General features: G+C 35.5%; 1 protein-coding gene and 1 long non-coding RNA gene across 4 annotated transcripts; one reads left to right on the forward strand and one right to left on the reverse strand.

Moving 5' to 3' along the window:
* Positions 1-681: 681 nt before the first annotated feature.
* On the forward strand, positions 682-5,648 carry LOC146914876 (uncharacterized). 3 transcript variants are annotated; one of them, XR_015014426.1, is made up of 8 exons: positions 682-983; positions 1,061-1,213; positions 2,131-2,277; positions 2,596-3,658; positions 3,867-4,050; positions 4,135-4,261; positions 4,350-4,459; positions 5,333-5,648. It is a non-coding gene; the product is annotated as an uncharacterized LOC146914876 (long non-coding RNA). The 3 variants fall into 3 exon arrangements; XR_015014427.1 differs by lacking the exon at positions 682-983 and having other exon boundaries at positions 1,008-1,213; positions 2,596-2,867; positions 3,377-3,658; XR_015014425.1 differs by lacking the exon at positions 682-983 and having other exon boundaries at positions 1,008-1,213.
* Positions 5,649-19,858: 14,210 nt separating this feature from the next.
* Positions 19,859-21,071, reverse strand: LOC146914877 (uncharacterized). The gene is made up of 2 exons (XM_085721159.1): positions 21,010-21,071; positions 19,859-20,909 (listed from the first exon to the last, which is right to left on the reverse strand). The coding sequence occupies exons 1-2, from the start codon at positions 21,069-21,071 to the stop codon at positions 19,859-19,861; spliced, it is 1,113 nt and encodes a 370-aa protein (XP_085577285.1).
* Positions 21,072-21,565: the final 494 nt, after the last annotated feature.

A 21,565-nucleotide genomic window follows, 5' to 3' on the forward strand; every position in this document is an offset into this window, starting at 1 on the left:
CAGAACCAGACTCTGAAGATGAAAACGAGGTATATTCTAAAATTCCCAGAGATGAACTTGTTGAGTCACTTAAAGAACTCCTTACACATTTTGAAGTAAGAACCAATGAGTTGAAGGATTTAAAAGAAAAATACGTTGATTTAATGCAACAACAAGAATCAACTCTATTGGATCTGAAGGCTTCTGAGGAAGGACTTAGAGCTTTGACTTCATTTGTAAAACTTATGAAGATAAGCTCAGGTTCTTATGTCAGAAGCTACAAGAAAAGTGTAAAGGAAAACCTTTAAGCTACCATGAAATTGCTCTTGAAGATTTTATCATGTCTGGCATTGACAGAAGTAGACTTGCTTCAATGATTTACAGCATTTACAGAAACAATCACTACTAGAAAAAACACATTTCACAACAGGATATCCACATCAGTGGTCAAATACCTGATGGGAAATGTCAAACGGCGGGGTATTCACATCGGTGCAGTAAATGACTGAGGGGAAAATTTGTAACTGAAGCTTTTTCACATCAGTGGGAATAACACCTGTAGGGAAAAGCAAACGCGGTGTCATTTTTGCAATTTTGATGAACTTGTTTTGACATCAGTCGCATATACCTGTGGGCAAAAACATGTCACTTTTCCAATTTAGCCTTTCCTTTCACGTTTTCACACTTACACGTTTTCCCCTCTTCACTTTCCTCTGCAGAGAAACCTAACATCAAACCCTTCTCCTCCCAAACTCAATCAATCACTCAAAAACGTTTTGGTTTTCCCTCTTCACTCAAAATCGAACAACAAACTGCAATTGGAGATGTTTTTACCCTTATCCCCAAACGACTAAACCCCAAAATCGAATCTGGACCCCAAACGAGTGAACCCTAAAAATTGGACCTGAATCACTCTATCTGAATCTCAATCTGTTGAACATGAATCTCAATCTGAATCACTCACTCAATCTCGATGTGAACTCACTCGTTGAAATCTGAATCAGGTGAATCTCGTTGTTCTTATTTCTCTCACTCACATGTTTTGATTTTCTCTTAATCTGACCTCTCAACCACCGCAAAGCTTCAAGCTAAGCTTCCCTTAAATCGAAGTTGTTCGAAATGCTCAAAGTTGGGTTCGCTCAGATAGATGTTCTTCAAAAAGCTCGAAGTTGCGTTCTCTCAAAACTTGTTCAAACTCGTGGTCTTTAAAGCTCTGACTCTTACTATCTGATTTGTGAGTTTCATGCTTCTAGTTTCTGAATTTGATCTAATTTTTGAATTTTAGGTTTTAGATACTTTCATTCTAATTCAACTGAATTTGATGTTGAATTTCTGATTTGTGAGTTTCATGTTGAATTTCCGATGTATGTTAAGATGTCTTTTAAAGAGAAAAATTGAATTTTGTTGTCTCCGTTCTGTTTTTATTTTCTTATTATTGTCTTGATTTTGTTACCCTTTTTGGGATTCCTGGTCAGAAATTCTTTAGATTTTTTTTTATTCTGTGTTGATTTTGATTTTGATAATAATCTATGATTTGGTTTGTTTGAAATTGAACTTGGAGAATACTAGTTGAGACCATTGTATTTGAGTTTCATCAATGTAGGGTGAATTAATTAGAAACTTGATTGAGCTTTTTGTGAAATATGAAGGAGAAAGATTAATCATCAAATTTTGGTTTGATCTAGAATTCTAGATAGTGCATAGATAGGACAAGGTTTCTAGAATTGGGTTTGTGAAATTGAGTAATACATTCTACATAATAGGTTTAAAAAGCAGGATATTGTTTGGAATATATAAAAACTAATTTTAAGCTATTAACTAGCGAGAGAACATAAGTTATATATATACTAGCATGCAGACGAACATATTACCACTAGCATATTCCTCTTTATGCTTTTTTTATTATGCTTAAATGTGTATTAGTTTAACCTGTTTTGTTGTACTAATGGGTTTTGATTTGTTAACTCTAGATGTAGTTGAAACTTGAAAGTAAAATGCTATCCCCTTTATAGAAGTTTATCTATATGTGTGTATTAGTTTAATTATATTATCATAATAATTGGAATCGGCCTGATTTTCTTGTTGTCAATTTATATGAGATGTCTTTTAAAGAAAAATTGATTTTGTTACCCTTTTCTTCTTCACCTTTAGAAAAAGAAAAACCACACAAAGGAGGAGGGTCAGCTGGGGAAATGAAAGACCAATCTAATAGTTGAAAACAACAGAAACCAAAACTCACAAAAGCTGAAAGACGTGAACTTCAAGAAGCTCAACGAGCTGCAAAGGCTGCTGCAAAAGGTTTGTATTATCATTCCCGTATTTGGTTTTGAAATGGTATTGTGTCTGTCTGTTGACTCTGCATATGAGCTATCTGACTGAAAGTGCTTTTGCTGTTGGGATACTATCCATGATTATACAATGATCTTAATAATTTATGGCTATTGATTCCTAGTTCTCTGTCGGAACTACTTTTAACTGTTCATGGACTCAAATATTGTGTTTTTTTAGGATGTTTATAAACATATAATCTAGTTTGAGTTGTTTCATAGGAAACTTTTCTACACAACTCATTACGATGATGCTAATAAGTTGGAATTTACTAAAATGTGTCACTAGGCGAAGGAATCTGCTATTAATTGAATTTTGGAGAAGGCACGTAATGTGTTTGATGAAATGACTCATTACTATGATGCTAATAAGTTGGAATTTACTAAAATGTGTCACTAGGCGAAGGATGATGATGATGAAATGTGTCACTAGGCGAAGGAATTTGCTATTAATTGAATTTTGGAGAAGGCACGTAATGTGTTTGATGAAATGATTGTGAGGAATTTATTTACTTGTTCTGCTATGATTGGTTCTTGTTCAAGAAACAAGAGTAATTTAAGGTATTGTTTGCTTCTTACTTTCTACATTTTTATCAACTGTCCAGGCTTTGAAACAAGGGTCTGATCTAGTATCTCTAATATATGTTTTCTAATACAATGTTTTTTTAGCTAATATTTGAAAATAGACATACATAACAAATATTGCAGTGCTGGTGTTGAGAAGGTCTGCATCCTGCACTGTCAATGTCAAATTTCATAGTTATGAAACATATATATTGCTGCATTTTTGTCATGCAGGTGTTTATTTTATGTCTAATGAATTGGTAAGAACTTTTGTTCTTCTATCTTTTGAATCACTATGGTATACTATTATGTCAATGCCTTTTTCAAAGACTTGTGAGAACTTAGAACCCCGTATTCCCTTTCTTTTAGAAGTAAAATATAGTACTTGAAGTTTATTGTGAGCTCTGACTTCTGATGAACGTTTCTACTAGAAATTTGTTGTGCAATTAAGTTATATCTAATTTATTTAAGCTCTTATGGTTTTCATGTATGTGCTTCTACCCAAGTGTTGGTGATGATATGACAGTTTCATTGGTGCAACTGTACAAAGAAATTTCTGTAATTTTCGAAGAACTTTGATGCAAAATTGTTCTTATCATGGATACTACACTGAAAGAACTTTGATGCAAAACTGTTCTTATCACGGATACACTGTAATACAAGTGTTGCTAACCTGGAGGCTGGTGCACTGGCTTTGAAAACCGATTATAAAAGTCGTACTGAGCAGAGAAAGCAGTTGGTTAAGGACAACTTTGAATGTTTTGCCTCTTGTAAAACCACAATCGACGGTATGAACTTGATTTTTGCATGCATTCAAACCCTAGTTTAACCATACAGAAGTAGTCTTTTATTCTTGGGTGACTGTTATTAAGTGTCATGCCCAAGTTCATACTCTCTTTCTCGTTAGTTTTCCCTGCATTTAGGCAAACAATTTATGATCAACGGTGCCTTCACCTCCTTTATTTTAATGTGAAGCTCTTCTTTCGTAATTTACAGATATTGAGTCAAAGTTAAGACGAATTGAGGATGACCCTCAAGGGTCTGGGACTTCCAATTTGTTTAATATTTCACGATCTAGAGGAATCAGATGTCCTCCTGTCCTACATGAGTGATGCCATCGAAGATATATCTAAAGCATGTGCAGCTTTGGAAATGAAGGAAGCAACTCCTCTTGTTGCATGTATCACTTATCTGAATCTGAAAGTTATTGTGATCTGTTAATATTCTGAGTGTTTGTCTTACCTGCCTTTAACATATTTGGCAGCATGCTTCAAATTTTCTTCGAAGTTTTAAAGGCTATGCCTATGACAAGGTTGTATAGTACAAGTAGTTTGTTATGGGTCTGTTCCTACTATAACAAACACGTTGGAGCAAGGATACTTCTCTCAAAGGTCCGAAATTTCATGACATAGTACCAAACAAAAAACAATAATGGTTTGAAACTAACATTTCTTTTTGGATGGTTTTTTATGGTTTTAGGAGTTTCTAGTTCAAAGGGTAAGACCCCTCTATGACTACAAGGGCCACAGACAATTTTGTTTGTTCTTTAATTCTTGGAGCTGGATCCTCTTCTACACAATATACCTCAGGTAAGGTCCCTCTTTATTCTTTCTCAGTTTTAACTCTATCGCTTTGTTTCAATATATTTAGTATTATTTATTATTTATTTATACATGCAAGTAACTTCAATTAAAAAAAAAAAACCACCGGTACTGGTTTGTATAAAATCTTACATATATTTTAAAAGAGACTAATACAATCTAAAATACATTACTAGATAAATGTATTAATTAAATTGAAAAATAGTTTAATTACATAAATTATTACTTTTTAAATTGTACTAGTAATAAAAATAACGGATTTTGATAAAAATAAAAATAAAATTTAAACAATACAATAATGTATTATAGTTTTTAAGTTCTAGGGTACTTTTGTCTTTTCAAAAATAATCACACTTCTTTCTCTTTTTTTTGTTTTTGTTGAGCAAACTAATTTCTTTGTAACACTTGAGTGACATAGAATTGGTGACATTGGCGACATTGACCAACCACAATGTCACATGTGGCTTTTTTCTCTCTCTTTCACAAGGATTGTGACATTGTGATTGGTCAATATCATCAATGTCACCAATTTTATGTCAACCAAGTGCTTCGCCTTCTTTCTCTTATATCAAACACCTCATCAAATCTACTATATTTCTCATCTATTTCTCTCTTATCAAACACTCTCACTAATTTCTCTCTTCACAAGCTATAGTAAGTTTTTAATAAGATACTTACTAATTGTTATATTTATTTGGTGACGAAATTGGAGAAATTTTGAATTAAGCTAGGAAGCTTTTAATAAGCTAGATAGTAATTGTTTTATTTTTGCTGCATGTTGTTGCTATATTAAGCTAACTAGTATTTTTTTTCATTTTGATATAAATAAGCTACTTAGTGATTGTGTTTTCATTTTTATAGCATTCTTGTAACTGGATATTGTCAAATCTCCACCAAAACGCCATGAGAAGTGGATAAGGCCGGCATGACAAAAATCTATGTGAAAGGGTAGAATTTTAAGTACTGTGAATAAAATTGTAAGTATTCAATCGACTTAAATTGCCTATGTAAAAGTGTAGAATTTTAATAGAGCTGTGATAGATTCTGGTATGTACTATGCAGAGACTGCAATATGTGAAAGTGGTCCTATTATGAAAATGATAAATCTGCTGCAGATCTTATTTTTTAGATTTTGGTTTTATTTTATGATTCAATTATCAAGTTAATTAATTAGTCACATATTTGGGATAATGTCTATAGTTTAGATGTCCTGTTGTGCACACAAACAACCTGGATGCCCGGATTCATTTATTTCCAACATTTAAGTGAATGTTGACTATTGCCTGTTGAATTAGGCTGACGAAGCATTTGTAGATGAGAAATGATATTTGTACAACCACTTGTCTACAAAGCATGAAACCTGTTTTCTAATGATTTATCAGCTATGGGTTCTGATTTGTTGCAGATTTGGCACTGCAGTAAGCTACTCAATATTGATAATATTATATCAGTATTTTTCACATCGGTGGGAATGTTAGCTGATGTGAAATATGAATTTGAATAATATATGGAACTTAAATTCACATCGGTGAATCTTATAGCTGATGTGAATTATACTTATTTGACATCAGTTACAATAGTACAGCCGATGTGAAAAACTCTTCTTTAGTATTTAATAATCACATATCAAATCCGTGGAAAACTGCTCGATGTGGAAAACGACTTATCACAACGGTTCACTACCCGATGTGAAATGTTACGGACATTCAACATCACCTTTAGTTACATCGGCTGGGACCCGATGTGAAAAGTCGATTTCCACTGATGTGAAATGTCATTTCTGTAGTAGTGAATCGCAGAGGGATTGGTTTTTCAGGAGGGAAACCTAATGAAATCAGTCTCAAAGCATGTTGTGAATGCATCAAGGAATGATTGAAAACCTTCTTTATACCTGAAGGTGCTGAGTTGGAAACTGTTGTTCAATCAGAACCTGAAGCTTCTAGCTCTAAGGCTAAGATTACTTCAAAGCCAAAGAACTTTAAGCCAAAGGCTTTGATCAAATATAATTCCAAGACTTCAAAAATCAGGATTCAAAAGAGATCAGAACCTGTTCCTCAGAGTCTGATGAAACCAGAATATGAGATTCAGAAGTCTAAGTTTCAGAAGAGAACAGTTACTGCTCCTGAAGTATCAAAACCAAAGGTTGTTAAACCTAAGGTGATGGTTAATCAGAAGCAACCAAACTCACAGCACAAGGTACAAGAAGTGAAGAGTAAAACTTCTAGTACTAACCTCAGAGGACCCGTAAGACAATGGGTACCTAAATCTGAAAATGTCAATATTGCAGGTATGTCTAAGAGCAAAGGAGAAACAAAAATCATGGTACCTAGACAGCGGTTGCTCAAGACACATGATAGGAGAGAAGTCCATGTTCCTCAACCTAACAATGAAAGAGGGAGGAAATGTGAAGTTCGGAGGCAACCAGTCTGGCAAGATCATTGGTACAGGAACTATTGGCGGTTCCTCTACCTCAATTAATAATGTATGGTTGGTAGATAGTCTTGAACATAACCTTTTGAGAATTAGTCAATTTTGTGATAATGGTTATGATGTGTTATTTGAAAAAGCCAACTGTACTGTAATCAACAAGGAAGACAAATCCATTATGTTCATGGGAAAAAGGATAGAAAATGTCTACAAATTTTTCTGAACTGGTTGACCAGAAGGTAATTTGCCTTCTATCAGTGAATGATAAGAAATGGATGTGGCACAGAAGGTTGGGACATGCTAACTTGAGATTAATCTCTAAGCTTAGTAAGTTACAACTTGTCAAAGGCCTACCAGAAATTGACTATCATTCAGATGCACTCTGTGGTGCATGTCAGAGAGAGAAAATTGTGAAATCATCTTTTAAAACTAAAGACATTGTTTCAACCTCCAGATCCTTAGAACTACTCCATATTGATTTGTTTGGACCAGTCAGTACTGCATCCTTATATGGAAGTAAATATGGATTAGTCATTGTTGATGATTATAGCAGATGGACTTGGGTGAAATTCCTGAGAAGTAAAGACCATGCATATGATGTATTCAATAACTTCTGCACACAAATTCAATATGAAAAAGAAACAAAGATTTTGAAAATCAGAAGTGATCATGGTGGAGAGTTTGAAAATGAGCCATTTGAAGCTTTTTGTGAAAAACATGGAATTGTCCATGAATTCTCTTCTCCTAGAACTCCACAACAAAATGGGGTTGTAGAAAGAAAGAATAGAACTTTACAAGAAATGGCCAGAACCATGATCCATGAAAACAATTTGGCAAAACATTTTTGGGTAGAAGCAGTGAATACAACATGTTACGTTCAGAATAGGATCTATATCAGACTTGTCTTGGAGAAAACAGCATATGAACTCTTTAAAGGAAGAAAACCCAATATCTCTTACTGTCATCAATTTGGATGTACATGTTTCATTCTAAATAACAAGCTCTACCTAAAGAAATTTGATGCCAAGGCCCAAAGAGGAATCTTCTTAGGTTACTCTGAAAGGTCAAAGACATACAGAGTGTATAATTCAGAAACACTTTGTGTTGAAGAATCAAGGCACGTTAAATTTGATGACAAAGAGCTTGGAGATAAAACTCCAAAGCAAGATGAAAGTTTTGCAGAGATACAGGTTCCTGAAGATACTCTAGAACCTGATCAGATAGCTGAATCTGAAGACAGTCCAGAAGCTGAACCCACCTCAGAAGCACAAGATGAAGCTGCTTCTGATGAAACACAAGATGGCTCACATCAAGCAGATCATCCAAGAAACACATTCAAGGACAAGTCTTCACATCCTAAGGATCTAATCATTGGAAACAAAGATAGTCCTAGAAGAACAAGATCATACTTCAGACAAGAAGAATCAATGATTGGACTGATATCAATGATTGAACCTACAACAGTTGATGAAGCACTTTCAGATGATGGATGGATACTAGCTATGCAAGAAGAGCTTGATTAGTTTCAAAGGAACGACGTGTGGGATCTGGTACCCAAGCCTCAGCATAAGAACATTATTGGAACAAAATGGGTATTCAGAAACAAGTTGAATGAGCAAGGAGAAGTAACAAGAAACAAAGCAAGACTTGTTGCACATGGTTATAGTCAACAAGAAGGCATTGATTGCACTGAAACATTTGCTCAAGTTGCGAGATTGGAAGCAATCAGGTTACTTCTTTCCTATGCAGTTAATCATGGCATAATATTATTTCAAATGGATGTCAAGAGTGCATTTCTTAATGGTGTCATAGAAGAAAAAGTGTATGTCAAACAACCTCCTGGTTTTGAGGATCTTAAGCATCATGATCATGTTTTCAAACTGAAGAAATCACTATATGGCTTGAAACAAGCTCCCAGAGCTTGGTATGATAGACTAAGTAATTTCTTAATCAAAAATGATTTTAATAGTGGTCAAGTTGACACAACACTCTTCAGAAGGACCCTTGGGAAAGATATTCTTGTTGTGCAAATATATGTTGATGATATAATATTTGGTTCTACTAATGCATCTCTTTGCAAGGAATTCTCTAAGTTAATGCAGGATGAATTTGAAATGAGCATGATGGGAGTGCTGAAGTTCTCCCTGGGCATTCAAATCAATCAATGTAAAGATGGAGTCTATGTTCATCAAACAAAATACACAAAGGAGCTTCTGAAGAAGTTTAAGCTTGAAGATTGTAAAGTGATGAACACTCCAATGCATCCAACATACATTTTAAGCAAAGAAGATGAAGGAGCAAAAGTATATCAGAAGCTGTATAGAGGTATGATTGGTTCTTTGTTATACCTCACTGCATCTAGGCCAGATATTTTATTCAGTGTATGCTTGTGTGCAAGATTCCAATCAGATCCTAGACAATCTCATATGACTGCTGTCAAGAGAATCTTCAGGTATTTGAAGGGAACAACTAATCTTGGACTCCTTTATAGGAAATCCTTAGATTATAAGCTAATTGGATTCTGTGATGCTGACTATGCTGGTGATAGGATTGAAAGAAAGTCAACCAGTGACAATTGTCAATTTCTGGGTGATAATCTGATATCCTGGGCTAGCAAAAGACAAACAACTATTGATATGTCTACAGCAGAAGCAGAATACATTTCAGCTGCAAGTTGTTGTACACAACTACTTTGGATGAAACATCAGTTGGAAGACTATCAGATAATTGCTAACAGTATTCCCATTTATTGTGATAATACTGCTGCTATTTGTTTGTCTAAAAATCCAATTTTGCATTCAAGAGCTAAGCATATTGAAATCAAACACCACTTTATCAGAGACTATGTTCAAAAAGGAATTTTAGATATACAATTCATTGATACTGAGAATCAATGGGCTGATATATTTACTAGGCCTTTAACTGTTGAAAGATTTGATTTTATAAAGAAAAATTTGAACATGCATTTTGTGTCTGATTAAAGCTTGCTTGCTCCTGAATAGGATTTTAGGTTCTGAAGTCAGTTCAGAAGTTGTGGTCCATCAGAAGCACTTTATTGAGGTTCTGAGGAAAATGTGCTTCTGAAAATGACGTCAGCATCTGAAGTCCAGAAGCTGGATTTTATGCTTCTGAATAGTAGAGTTAGTTGAAACGTTGGAAGTTACTTTTTGGAAGCACTGGCCAACTAACTTGGCAGTTACTTTGAAAACTTCTGACGTGGCCTATCTGTATTGGTGTATAACTAAAAAGGGCAATGATGATTTAAATGCTTTGAAAGTACTTTCACGTGCCCCCATTGTCATTAATGTTATGTTTGTTTGCTGTTTTCTGAATTGCAATCATTTTTACTCTTAACACTTTGTCAATTCGCACACTACTCACTTCACAACAAACACTTCATCTTTCAAACCTGTTCTTACGAAGTAAGCGCAATCTTCAACCCTAGAACCCTAAGTCATCATCATCAACATCAAATGGCATCCTCAAGCTTGAAACAAGATATTCCAGAATCTACATCTAGCATGCAACAACAGCAACCAGAAAGGGTTGCGTATCTAATGGATGGGTATACTATGAAGCTTAAAGAACATCAATTGGATGTACAGGTTGAAAATCCAGTTGACATCTCATCTCTTCTGCATCACGGTTGTAACATCAAGGGATTTTACAATACTCAAGGCTGGCAGGAATACTTTAAGATGCTGAATGGTCCTACTTATAAGGCCTTGGTAAGGCATTTCTGGGTAAGAGCATCTATCTTCAACAGAAAAGCAGCAGATGCAGAAAAAAGGGATCTGATTCTACGTTATCCAAAACTTGCTGGGAAAACGAGGGAAGAAATGATGCTGGAACCTTTTAATGGGACTGAAATCAGATCAACTGTGATGGGAGTTCCCATAAGAATCACTCAGGAGGTGATTGCTTCAGTGATTGGCGTAGAAGCTTCTGGAAAATATTCTAGAATAGAGATTTCAAGTGCTAAAGAAAGCTTCTGGAATGACATTGTCCACATGACTCTCTTCAACTCAACAGTACCAAAGAAGTATGCTGACTTGGATATGGCGAAAAAGATACTTCTGAAAATCCAATATGAGAACCTGCTACCAAAGGGTGGTGGCAGTGACCAACCTTCATTGACACATAAAGTTTTCATCCACCATCTCATCAAAGGGGAGAAAATCAACCTGCCAAAGTATATCTTCAAATACATGGAGAATCAACTTTGGAAGACCTTGTGGAAGAATAGATCAAATACAATAGTTTGGGTACCTTGGTGAAAATCAACCTGCCAAAGTATATCTTCAAAGTACATCTTTAAATACAAGAATAGATCCTGGGTACCTTGTGGAAGACGGCTTTCTGAAATCTTCCATCAAGGAGGAATAATTGCAGCACTCAGTGCAATTAGGTTCTACACTGATACAATGTTGGATAAAGTGGTTGGCAAGGTGATCAATGGAAGAACCATGAAGAACATGTTTCTGATTCAGGAGTTCACGCCTCTGAAGTCAGATATCAGTGAATCATGGTAGTCTCACAACTGAATGCTGATTTCCCCCCAATATGTAAGAAGGATTCTCTTGCAGTTCAAATGGCACTTCTGAGTGATCATTTCACAAGAACTTGTGAGTATATAGGTTTGGAGGAAGTTCCTGAGGAGATGCCAGGAACTAAGCTACCAGTTGAAGGAAGCAGAAAGAGAAAGAGAAAAAAATGTCAGAAGAAGAGTATTTGGAAATGGGGAAATCTTCCAAGAAGTCAATTAAGAAGAAAGCTTCTGACAAGATGAAAATTGGTGGTTCTGGATTACCATCAATTGAGGAAGAAGTTCAGGACCTGGACACTGATGTGATCCTGAAGAGAAAGACCAGAAGTGGCAAAGCTGCTGCTTCTGAAACTGGAACAGCTCATGAACAACCTCCAGTGCATAAGAAGAAGAGGAAGCCTGCAATAAGGAAGATAAAGGAATCTCCCAATGTAGTTGAGGAAGTAGAAGGTGTGGAAGCCTCAACTGATCTGGTAATAAGGGAATTGAAGAAGAAAAAGGAGGAAGAAGCTGCTGCTCAGGCTCTTCAGAAGGCCTTGAAGCTATCAAAAGAGATTGAAGTTCCTGCATCTAGGTTTGTCAAAAAAGAAGCTGCCGCCATTGCTGTAGAAGCTATTCAAGCTACTAAGGATCTTCAACAACAAGTGACCTTAGAAGCAGAGAACTTATTGTTGATTGCAAGCGGATCTGTTCAAAAGGATTCTGAAGCTAAGCCAGAAGAAGTTGTCAATGTATCATCAGATTCCTCATCCTTATCCTCATCCTCATCATCATCATCTTCTGATTATGATGATATACCTCTAGGACAACGCTATCTCAACTTTACAAAAAGCCAATCAACATCAACCAAGAACAACAAGAAGCCCTTTCAGACAAGCTCTTATGAGCCTATTGGTCACTTGATTTATCAAAAGATAGGAGAAATGTCTGAGAGAAGAAACCAAATCTGTGAAAGATTACCCCTACATCATCGTCTTCAACCACAAGTCATCCAACCTCTCAACATGATTGTACCTGATGAGGCTAACTCAAACTCAGAAAAAGCCTCTGAAATAGCTTCTGAAGCAATTGTTTCTAAGAAAGTTGTTTTAGAAAGCCCCCAACACCAAGCACCTGAACCACAAAAGACTTCATCATCACAACAACAACCACCCAACATATAGATTGACGCATAAATGGCCCCCTCAACAAGCTCTAACCAAACTGTTTTTGAACCTACTATTCTTAAACAAACCACTTCTGAACCAGATGCTCCTGAACTTACCGCTCCTAAGCAAACAAACTTCATTCAACCCCAAAAACTGAACAAACTCAACCCCCATCTCCCAATCAGATTCAAACACTTAGTGTTTCTGACCAACCATCAACCTCATCTGACATTGAGATTTTTGACCAACCACCTTTAAACATCTTGGAATCTGATTACATTGACACTGAGTTGCTCAAGATTAGCTCTGACATGCAAACTCTAGTGCAACTGAGAAGAGTTCCCACTCTTTCACTTGACTATGAGGACCAATGGACATCATTGAAGAACAGAGCTTCTGACTTAATAGATGCCGTGAGCAAGAAGTGTGTTAGGATTCAAGCTGCTGCAGTGAAAAGATTGTTGAAGAATCTGCAACAAGCTGAGCAAGCTAGAGGTCCAGTTTTATGCCTAGCTTATGAGCCTTTCTATACAGAATCAGAGTACATATCAAGAGAAGCAAGGGTATTCAAGATGCTAAAGAAGAAACTGGCAGAATCAAAGGCAAAGGAAGATTCTCTTCTTCAGAGGCAGCAAGCACTTGAAGATATTGTGAAGCAACAAGCAGAGCTCCTGAAGAAACAGTCTGAAGAAATTTCTCTCATGAAAGCAATGATGCAACAACCTAACCATAAGATGCACACCTTAGTTTTATTATGTTGTTGTGTTTTATGCTTCTGAATGTTTATAGGATCTGAACTGAACTTCATCATATCTTGTTTATACTTCATTCTATGTTTGCTCTGATCTGTATCTTTGAATTTTATAACATGATTTGCTCTGATCTATATTATTGTTTTGTTTTGATACATATTGCTCTGATTGTTATTATTTGATTATAGTTTATAAGTTCTGATTATAGTTTATACTCTCTCCTTGTTTGAGTTTTTCTCAGTATCTTTTTGTCTTAAGTGCTTATTTTCTTTTTGCTAATGACAAAAGGGGGAGTATATGTGATAGTATTTAAAGGCTCTGAGCCCCATTAATGATATTTGAAAAATTATTTTGAAAAACTTCTATCATCTTTACCTGAAAGGTATAAGCATTGAACGTAAGAAGGAGTATCAAATTTCAAATAAAGTTAAGTGAACCATTCTTCTTATCTATAATCTACTTCTTTCCATTTTGAAATATTATTGTGCGTTAAAAGAATTTAATTAACTTGGATAGAACTTAGGAGGAGCTTACAAACCTCACCTTAAAGACTATCAGACTCAAGGGGAGTCAGAGCTTACAACCACCTTCTCAACTACTCTGTTTTGTGTCCACGCTACAAGACAAGAAAACAACTCCAGAATAACAGCTATGCATGCAAAGATGTTCCTTCGCATTAGGAATGGATTTCAAATTGGTTCTTCATAGGACAACAACCAAATCAGGCAAAAGATCAATGGTGAAAGATCAAGCTTCAACAACGACTCTTTTGATGTGCTGCCAATTTCACAACGTCTCTTTCACACCTCTATATAAATGAGTGAAGACTTAGAGATTTGGTAATGTTGAACGAAAGACTCATCAACATTTTACAAGTGCCAAACCTCTGCTAAAATTGTTCTGCATTCACTTAGAATTTCTGTTTCTCAAGTCTTATCCTAGAAATTCTTAAGTCTTAGAGTCTTATCTAATTTGTATTGTGAGCACCTCTGATTGTATATCAAGTGTTCAACCTCAAACATTTTTCTTTGTAATCTTGTTTGTTTAGAAGTCTCTTGCAGTTGTGCTTGAGCATAGAAGTCTCTTGACTGTGTTCTTGAGCATAGGAAGACTCTTGTAGTTGTGCTTGAGCATAGAAGTCTCTTGACTGTGTTCTTGAGCATAGGAAGACTCTTGCAAAGTGTGCTTGAGCAAAGGAAGTCTCTTGCTGTGTGCTTGAGCAATTGTAATCAGATATTACATTTTAGTGAACTCTCCTTGGAAGTGCAAGGGGGACGGGACTACTTCCGGTTTGTGGAAGGAACTTGTATAATTGCTTTGTGTCTTTCTTCTTCTCTCTCTCTATTTTTATCCGCTGCGTTCAGATTCTGATTATCACTTCAAAAGTTGTCTCACTTAGCTTCTGACCAGTGTGTTTCAGATTTCGGAGAAATGAAGAATTTTTCAAAACACAATTCAACCCCCCTTCTTGTGTTTTTCTCACCTTTACCGCTCAATGGAGGTTCTTGGAAGTAATACTATGTTGACATGAGTAATTGTGTTTCTAACTATTATTTTCAAGTAACCGTCGAAGTTGAGGACCTTTAGTTACCTTTAACCCATCTTGGCCTTTTAGGACGTAGTGCGGTGGCTGATCAAGAGTAATCTTGAATTAGTTGATACGCGATACTACACTCAAACAAGACTTTCCTACGAATGTCATTGGATTAAGAGTAATCGTGTAACCCGATAATATTTGGAAGTGGTTGTAGACTTTGGGAACCTGGTAGAACTCGTGATACAGGTACATATGAAACCATAGTCCTTACCGAATGTGTTTACCCTCGACCTCAACATTATGGACTTAAACCTCACCATGTTTTCACCGTTTGTGTAGCATAATCATGCATACATGGATTCATTCATAAACTTTTTCTCATTAAATACCGAATTAGATAAGTTTTTTTTAAAAATCAGAGGTATGAACCTTGTAAAGAGGAACACCTAAAAAATACATTTCCAAAAGTCTTAATTAGACCTTAACTTTTGTTGGGGTCTTTTCCCTTGACTTTTCTTTTTCTCTTAAAGGAACTGTTTTTAAAATTTCAAATTATCAAATGAAAACAATGTTCCTCATGATTTTACGATTACTTTGATTAGTCCTTCGGAAAAAAAGTGTCCATTTTTGTATAAGCATAATCCTTCATCATGCATTCATAGTTTCATGTCCGTGTCTCACACGTTTGTTTTTCCTATTAAAAGGTCAACCCGTTTCAAAAGTGGTCTGACTGTCCTCGTCCAAAGCCAACTCGCACCTATAACACTCGTGCAAACAAAATGTATCAGTTTGAACAAGAAATCCACGATCATTCTTGAAGAGGTAACAAACACTCCAGGCCGAGTTAGAGAGACTAAGTATGTAACACCCCGTTTTCCCAACATAAAAATTTCACATATAAATCAGAGTCATTCACCATAAACGGAATGCTACACTTTTTAAAAATCATAAATGGAATAAATAACAATTCATCTTTCATAAATTGGTCAACATAAATTTTCAAAAACTTCGCAGTGGAATTTAATTCAACAACATAATTAGTCTTGGCACGAAGACCTCATCAAAACATCTCGTAATAATCCAAAAACTAAATCATAGTCATGTAAAATCATAAGCAGTACGTAAGGAATAGAAAATAGCCACAAAAGTTCCCATCCTGTTACGTATCAGAGCACCTAAAGACACAGTGAGAGATAGCCACTCACGACAGTAATCAACAGCTACTTATTCTCAATCACATGCAAGTTACTCATATGAAGAGCAACATTTCCAAGCAGAAGGGGTGAGATTCACAAACAATAATGTTAAGCATATAATTCAACAATTATATTTAACAACATAAACATCATCAATATATCATAACAATGGTCATGTAGCATCATTATCATCATCATAATCAACTTCATAATCAACATCAATATCAACTTCATAAATCAACTTAACAACTTGACTCGACAATGCAACTTAACTCGACTATGAAACTCTATCATTTTACTCATGCATGTGGTACCATTCTAGGGCATAAGCCCTCGTCGCTTTTGAGCATAAATATACTCCTAGGGCATGAGCACTCGTCGCTATTGAGCAAAAGCTCCTAGGGCATGAGCCCTCGTCTTTAAATGAGTATGCATGGACTCAACATCTTACAACTTAGACAACATGAACGTCTTATATGACTCTAATAATTTGGATCAACATTTCACATCTTAGACCGACACATACAGCTTTAATCAATAGTAAACAGCAACATGGCAGCACATCAATAATCTCAAGATACAACAATATCAAAATGTAATCATCGTCTCAAAACATCACTTATAATTCACATAATGCATATACGATTATATATATATATATATCATCAGAAACAACATCAAATCATCTAATAACAACTTCACAAATCATCGTTAATATTATATTCAAACATCAACAATTCATCATGCAATTTTGAAAAAACATAATAAATTATACATAACATATTTCCATGTCAAACCAAGGATACTAGAAAGATATCACAATTATCAACAACTTTCATGTTTATACCAAAGACCAATTCAAAACAGAAAACTTGTGAAACAGACGCAAAAACATGAAACAAAGAATGTTGTCACCGTACAATTTCGCTAAGACCTCCTTAGAGTATTTTCATCATAACTCAAAAACTAAAAATCATATTCATGTCAAACCGAAGCCACTGGAAAGCTAACAAAATTATCTAAAACATTCATGTTTACCCCCAAAGCCAATTATGTACCGATCAATACCAGTTTTCGCTTCGAAATCGAAAAAGTTGTGCAGAAAGTCCATAAAAATTCACTGTGACCTATGTGCAGTAATTTGACCATAACTCAAGTTCTATAAATCATTATGACGTTAGACCAACGGCATTAGAAAACTAACATCCATACCTACAACTTTCGTGTTTACACCTAAGACCAATTCTGTACCGATCAATACCAGTTTTCATTTCAAAATTCGGGACAGAGATAAGAAAAAATCAGGAAAAGCAACTTATATTATTCAAACTTCGCATTCATTCAAAATCATCACAATCAACAACAACAACTCAACATAATTCATACCCAATTCATAATATGACATTATCAACAACAATCATCGACAACCACAAATCAACAACAACATAACATAAATCATCAATTATCACTCTTAACCCTAATTCTCCAATTCTCAAAAACTAAACCTACAACATGTTAAATGATATTTCCAGAATCATAGACTCAAGATTATAGAATGATAGTCTTACCCTTACCTTAGATTGATTGATTGCAAGGATTCTACATACTTCTCTTCTCTAGGTTTCTCCTCTTTCTCCAAAAAAACAGTTTGCACGTAATCCTTATTTTCTAACTCTGACTCTCGTCTTTATATATAAATCCTTAATCTACTTATTTTCTCTTAATTCCAATTCTGCCCCAAAGCCTCATTATTCTAAATAATTATATTTTTCCACTAAATACATTCTTCCACTAACTATATTCTCCCACTAAATATATTCTTCCACTAATTATATTCTTCCACTAAATATATTCTTCCGATAATTATATTCTCCCACTAAATATATTCTAATAAATAATAAAATAAAGCCACTCAATAAAATATCAACATATCACATGATTAAATAAATCATATAATTCGACTCTATCTCAAGAAAAAAAATTAAATAACAAAGAGGGCGTTACAAAGTACCCTGATAGTTTCATTGGTAGCTTCGCAGTTCCAGCAAGGGCTGGAACGCCAATATCAACAACATCGACAACAGGCTCCAAGGATGCAGTTTGAGCCAATCCCAATGACATATGCGGAGCTGCTTCCCATATTGCTCCAAGAGAATCTTGTCCAAACTAGAACGCCTCCCTCGAGTGCCTAACGAGTTGCCGGTTTGGTATCAATCTGACCTTTCCTGTGCCTTCCATCAAGGAGCACCCGGCCATGACATCGAGCAATGTTTCTCTTTGAAGATTGAAGTCCAGAAGCTGATTGAAGCCAATATCTTGCTTTTCTTAGATTGAATTAGGACGTGCAAATTTAATCCACTGCCATATTATATTACCTAGTGTTGTGACACATGGAGTGGATAGCCGCAATTGGGTCGCTTTTGATGTTCCTTCTACTACTCATCTGTTCAAATAATGCTTTTGTTTGTTGTTTATTGCTTTTCAAAAAAAACTTTTTGTCCCGCCCAAGACGAAAGTGAACTTGTGTAGGGCTTTTTGCCTCATGTATTTTCCATCATTAATAAAAAGTCGTTTTGATTCCGACTTTGTTTTTTTATTTTGTGCTTTTTCTGGAAAATGGTAATACAAAATACAAAAAAAATAATCATTTTCAAATGTCTGCATAATCATAACTTTTATTTACTTGTCAAAATCAACAATAAATCATCCATTAATAAACCCGTTGAACACATTAACCATGTGCTCTCTCCCAACTTTGAGTTCCTTGTATCTGAAGCTGAAGATGAGGGGAATGAAGAGACTCCCGATGAGATTTCTCGCATACTGGGGCATCTAGGCATCGAAGCTACAAACAAATATGTAGATGATTGTCAGAAGATGGTAGTTCACTTACAAAGACTGTCGTGGGATGTTACCGTTGCCTTACATGGGTATCGCATTTAAGTACACACTTCAACAGGGGTAACACCCCCCCCCTCCCTCAGTATACAACATGGAGGTCATTCTTCCCGTGGAGGTCGAAAGTCCTGTCAATAGGAGTTCTGCTAAAGTCCAAGCTTGATTGAACTTAAAATACATGAGACCTTGTACAACTATATCAAAAGAGGTTTAAACTAACTTCCAGCAAGAAGGTTCATCCCCGTGAAATTCAAGAAGGAGACTTTGTGCTAAAAAAGACACTACCTTTCCAAACAGGCTACAGGGGCAAGAGGCCGCCTAACTATGAAGGCCCGTGTGCAATGACTCATGTGACTACAGATGTTAACAAGCTCGCACGTCCTATGAATGTCGATGCAGTCAATAAATACTCTGTCAAAAATAACAGCTCGATAAGTCGCAAACCTGAAAAGGCGGCTTAAGAAAAAATGAGCGTCTCGGTGGACTGAAAACCCGAATGGGCGGTCCAGGAAAAAATTAGAGACAAAAAAAAATGATGATTATCCTGATAGATTGGAAACCCGAAAAGAGCGATCTATGCAAAAGTTAAGGATCATGACAAAGTAACTACATCAGTCAGGCACAATCCACTTGGGGCATCCAGCTATCAAAAGACCTCCGATTTGAAGCATCTGCAGATCAAAGACTCGGAACAGGGGCATTCAAAGTTGTCAGGGAGTATAATAGTTATTGTGTTCAATGTACCCTCCCATATATTTACCATTTTCCAAATTTTTATAAAATCCGTGGAACCATGCCATTGGCAGGTCGCCACTCAATTCATCATATTTGTCTGAAATGTTCTATTCTTTGCAAGAGTAGTTTTCAAAACTAACCTTTGATGTTAATCAAACAACTTTAAGACATTGTCCCTCATAGTGACTGAATAACCTTTCTGAATGAGTTGACCAACACTAAGTAAATTGCACTGCATTCTAGGGACATAAAGAATATCTTCAATTATTGCTATCTTCACATTCTTTCCTTCAATAGTTATCTTCCCCATTCCTTCTACAGTTAATGTTATATGATCTGCAAGCTTTACTTTTGTGTTCCTTCCATGATCAACTTCCCTCAACCATACTTTGTTTCCAGTCATGTGATTAGAACAACCAGTATCTAAGAACCAACTTTCCGAATTGCAGCTCTCATTACTAGTTGTTGTAACTATCATGAACAATGAATCAGAATCTGAACCATCTTGTGCAATCTTGGCTTCCTCTTCATCATTCTTTGATTGTTTTCCTTTACCAGACCAACATTCTGCTGCAAAGTGTCCAAATTTCTCACACTTGAAATAATGAATCTTCTTCTTATCAAAACCTTTCTTCTTGTTTTGATTCGAGCTTCCTTCCTTTGAAGAGTCACCTTTTTCAGATCCTTTGTTCTTGCCTTTAGACCAGTTTCCTCCCTTTGTGTTATTCTTCCTTTTCTTGAAGTTCTTCCTATCATAATCATCCTTCTTGATAGTTTGAACTTGCAGGGCTTGTTGAATTAATCTTTCATTGTTTCTTTCTGAAACCATCAATTCATGAGCTTCTAATGAACTCTGCAGCTCCTTAATCTTCAAGGTTTTTACATCTTTTGATTCCTGAATAGCCACCACAATGAAATCAAACTTTGATGATAGAGTCCTAATTATCTTCTCAACAATTTGTTGATCAGTATAGGTTTCTCCACAAGCCTTCATCTGATTCACAATATTGATGAGTTTGGAGATGTATTCAGCAATTTTCTGATCATCCTCCATCTGAATCAATTCAAACTTCCTCCTCAGTGATTTAAGTTTAATCAACTTCACCTTATCATTACTTTCATGATTCTTTGAAAGAATATCCCAAGCTTCCTTTGAACTAACTGCTTTAGAGATTCTTTCAAAATTTGCTTCATCAAGACTTTGTTAAATCAAGAACAAAGCCTTGCAATCTTTCTTCTTTAGATCTTTGTATGCATTCCTTTTCACTTCTGTGGCATTTGCAACTAAATAATCAACACCATTCTGCACAATTTCCAGCAAATCTTGTGCTCCAAACAAATTCTTCATCACTGCACTCCATCTTTACAAATTGTGTGCTTCAAGAATTGGAAGATGAGTGTTGAAACTGTTGTTACCATTCATGGTTCTTCCTTCAATGGTTCTTCCTGAATTTGCGTGATTGAAGATCTTGATTACCCCTTAGAACGAAACCACTGGCTCTTGATGCCAATTTGTTAGCGCAGTTGTGGAAGCTTGTTACACAAGTAACATGTTTAGGGTTTTTAGGGTTTTCTAGTTTTGTGTGATTTTGTTAATTAGAGAGAATGAGAAGAATGAGTAATATGATAAGAATTGAGAAAGTGAAATTTTATTGAGAGATATGAACAAATTTACAAAGAGATAGCTTATATACTAATGTCTAGTTAGGTTGCTTGAAGCACAAGCTATGTAACAAACCCTAACTCTTAAGTGCTAATCTCTAATAAACTTGTAATAATATTCATAACAAACTGAAAACAATAATGTGATTAACCACTAAGTGTGATTATCACTAAGTAAACTTAAATTAATCGC

This window comes from Medicago sativa, chromosome 6 (genome assembly GCF_051527215.1).
Source record: "Medicago sativa cultivar Bolivia chromosome 6, Bolivia_mono, whole genome shotgun sequence".
Taxonomy (NCBI): domain Eukaryota; kingdom Viridiplantae; phylum Streptophyta; class Magnoliopsida; order Fabales; family Fabaceae; genus Medicago; species Medicago sativa.

Coding starts and splice junctions, on each gene's coding strand:
- LOC146914877 (XM_085721159.1), bottom strand. CDS start 21,071: ATGGAGTGCAGTGATGAAGAATTTGTTTGGAGCACAAGATTTGCTGGA. Junction 20,910..21,009: donor GCTGGAAATTGTGCAGAATG/GTGTTGATTATT, acceptor GATTTAACAAAG/TCTTGATGAAGCAAATTTTG.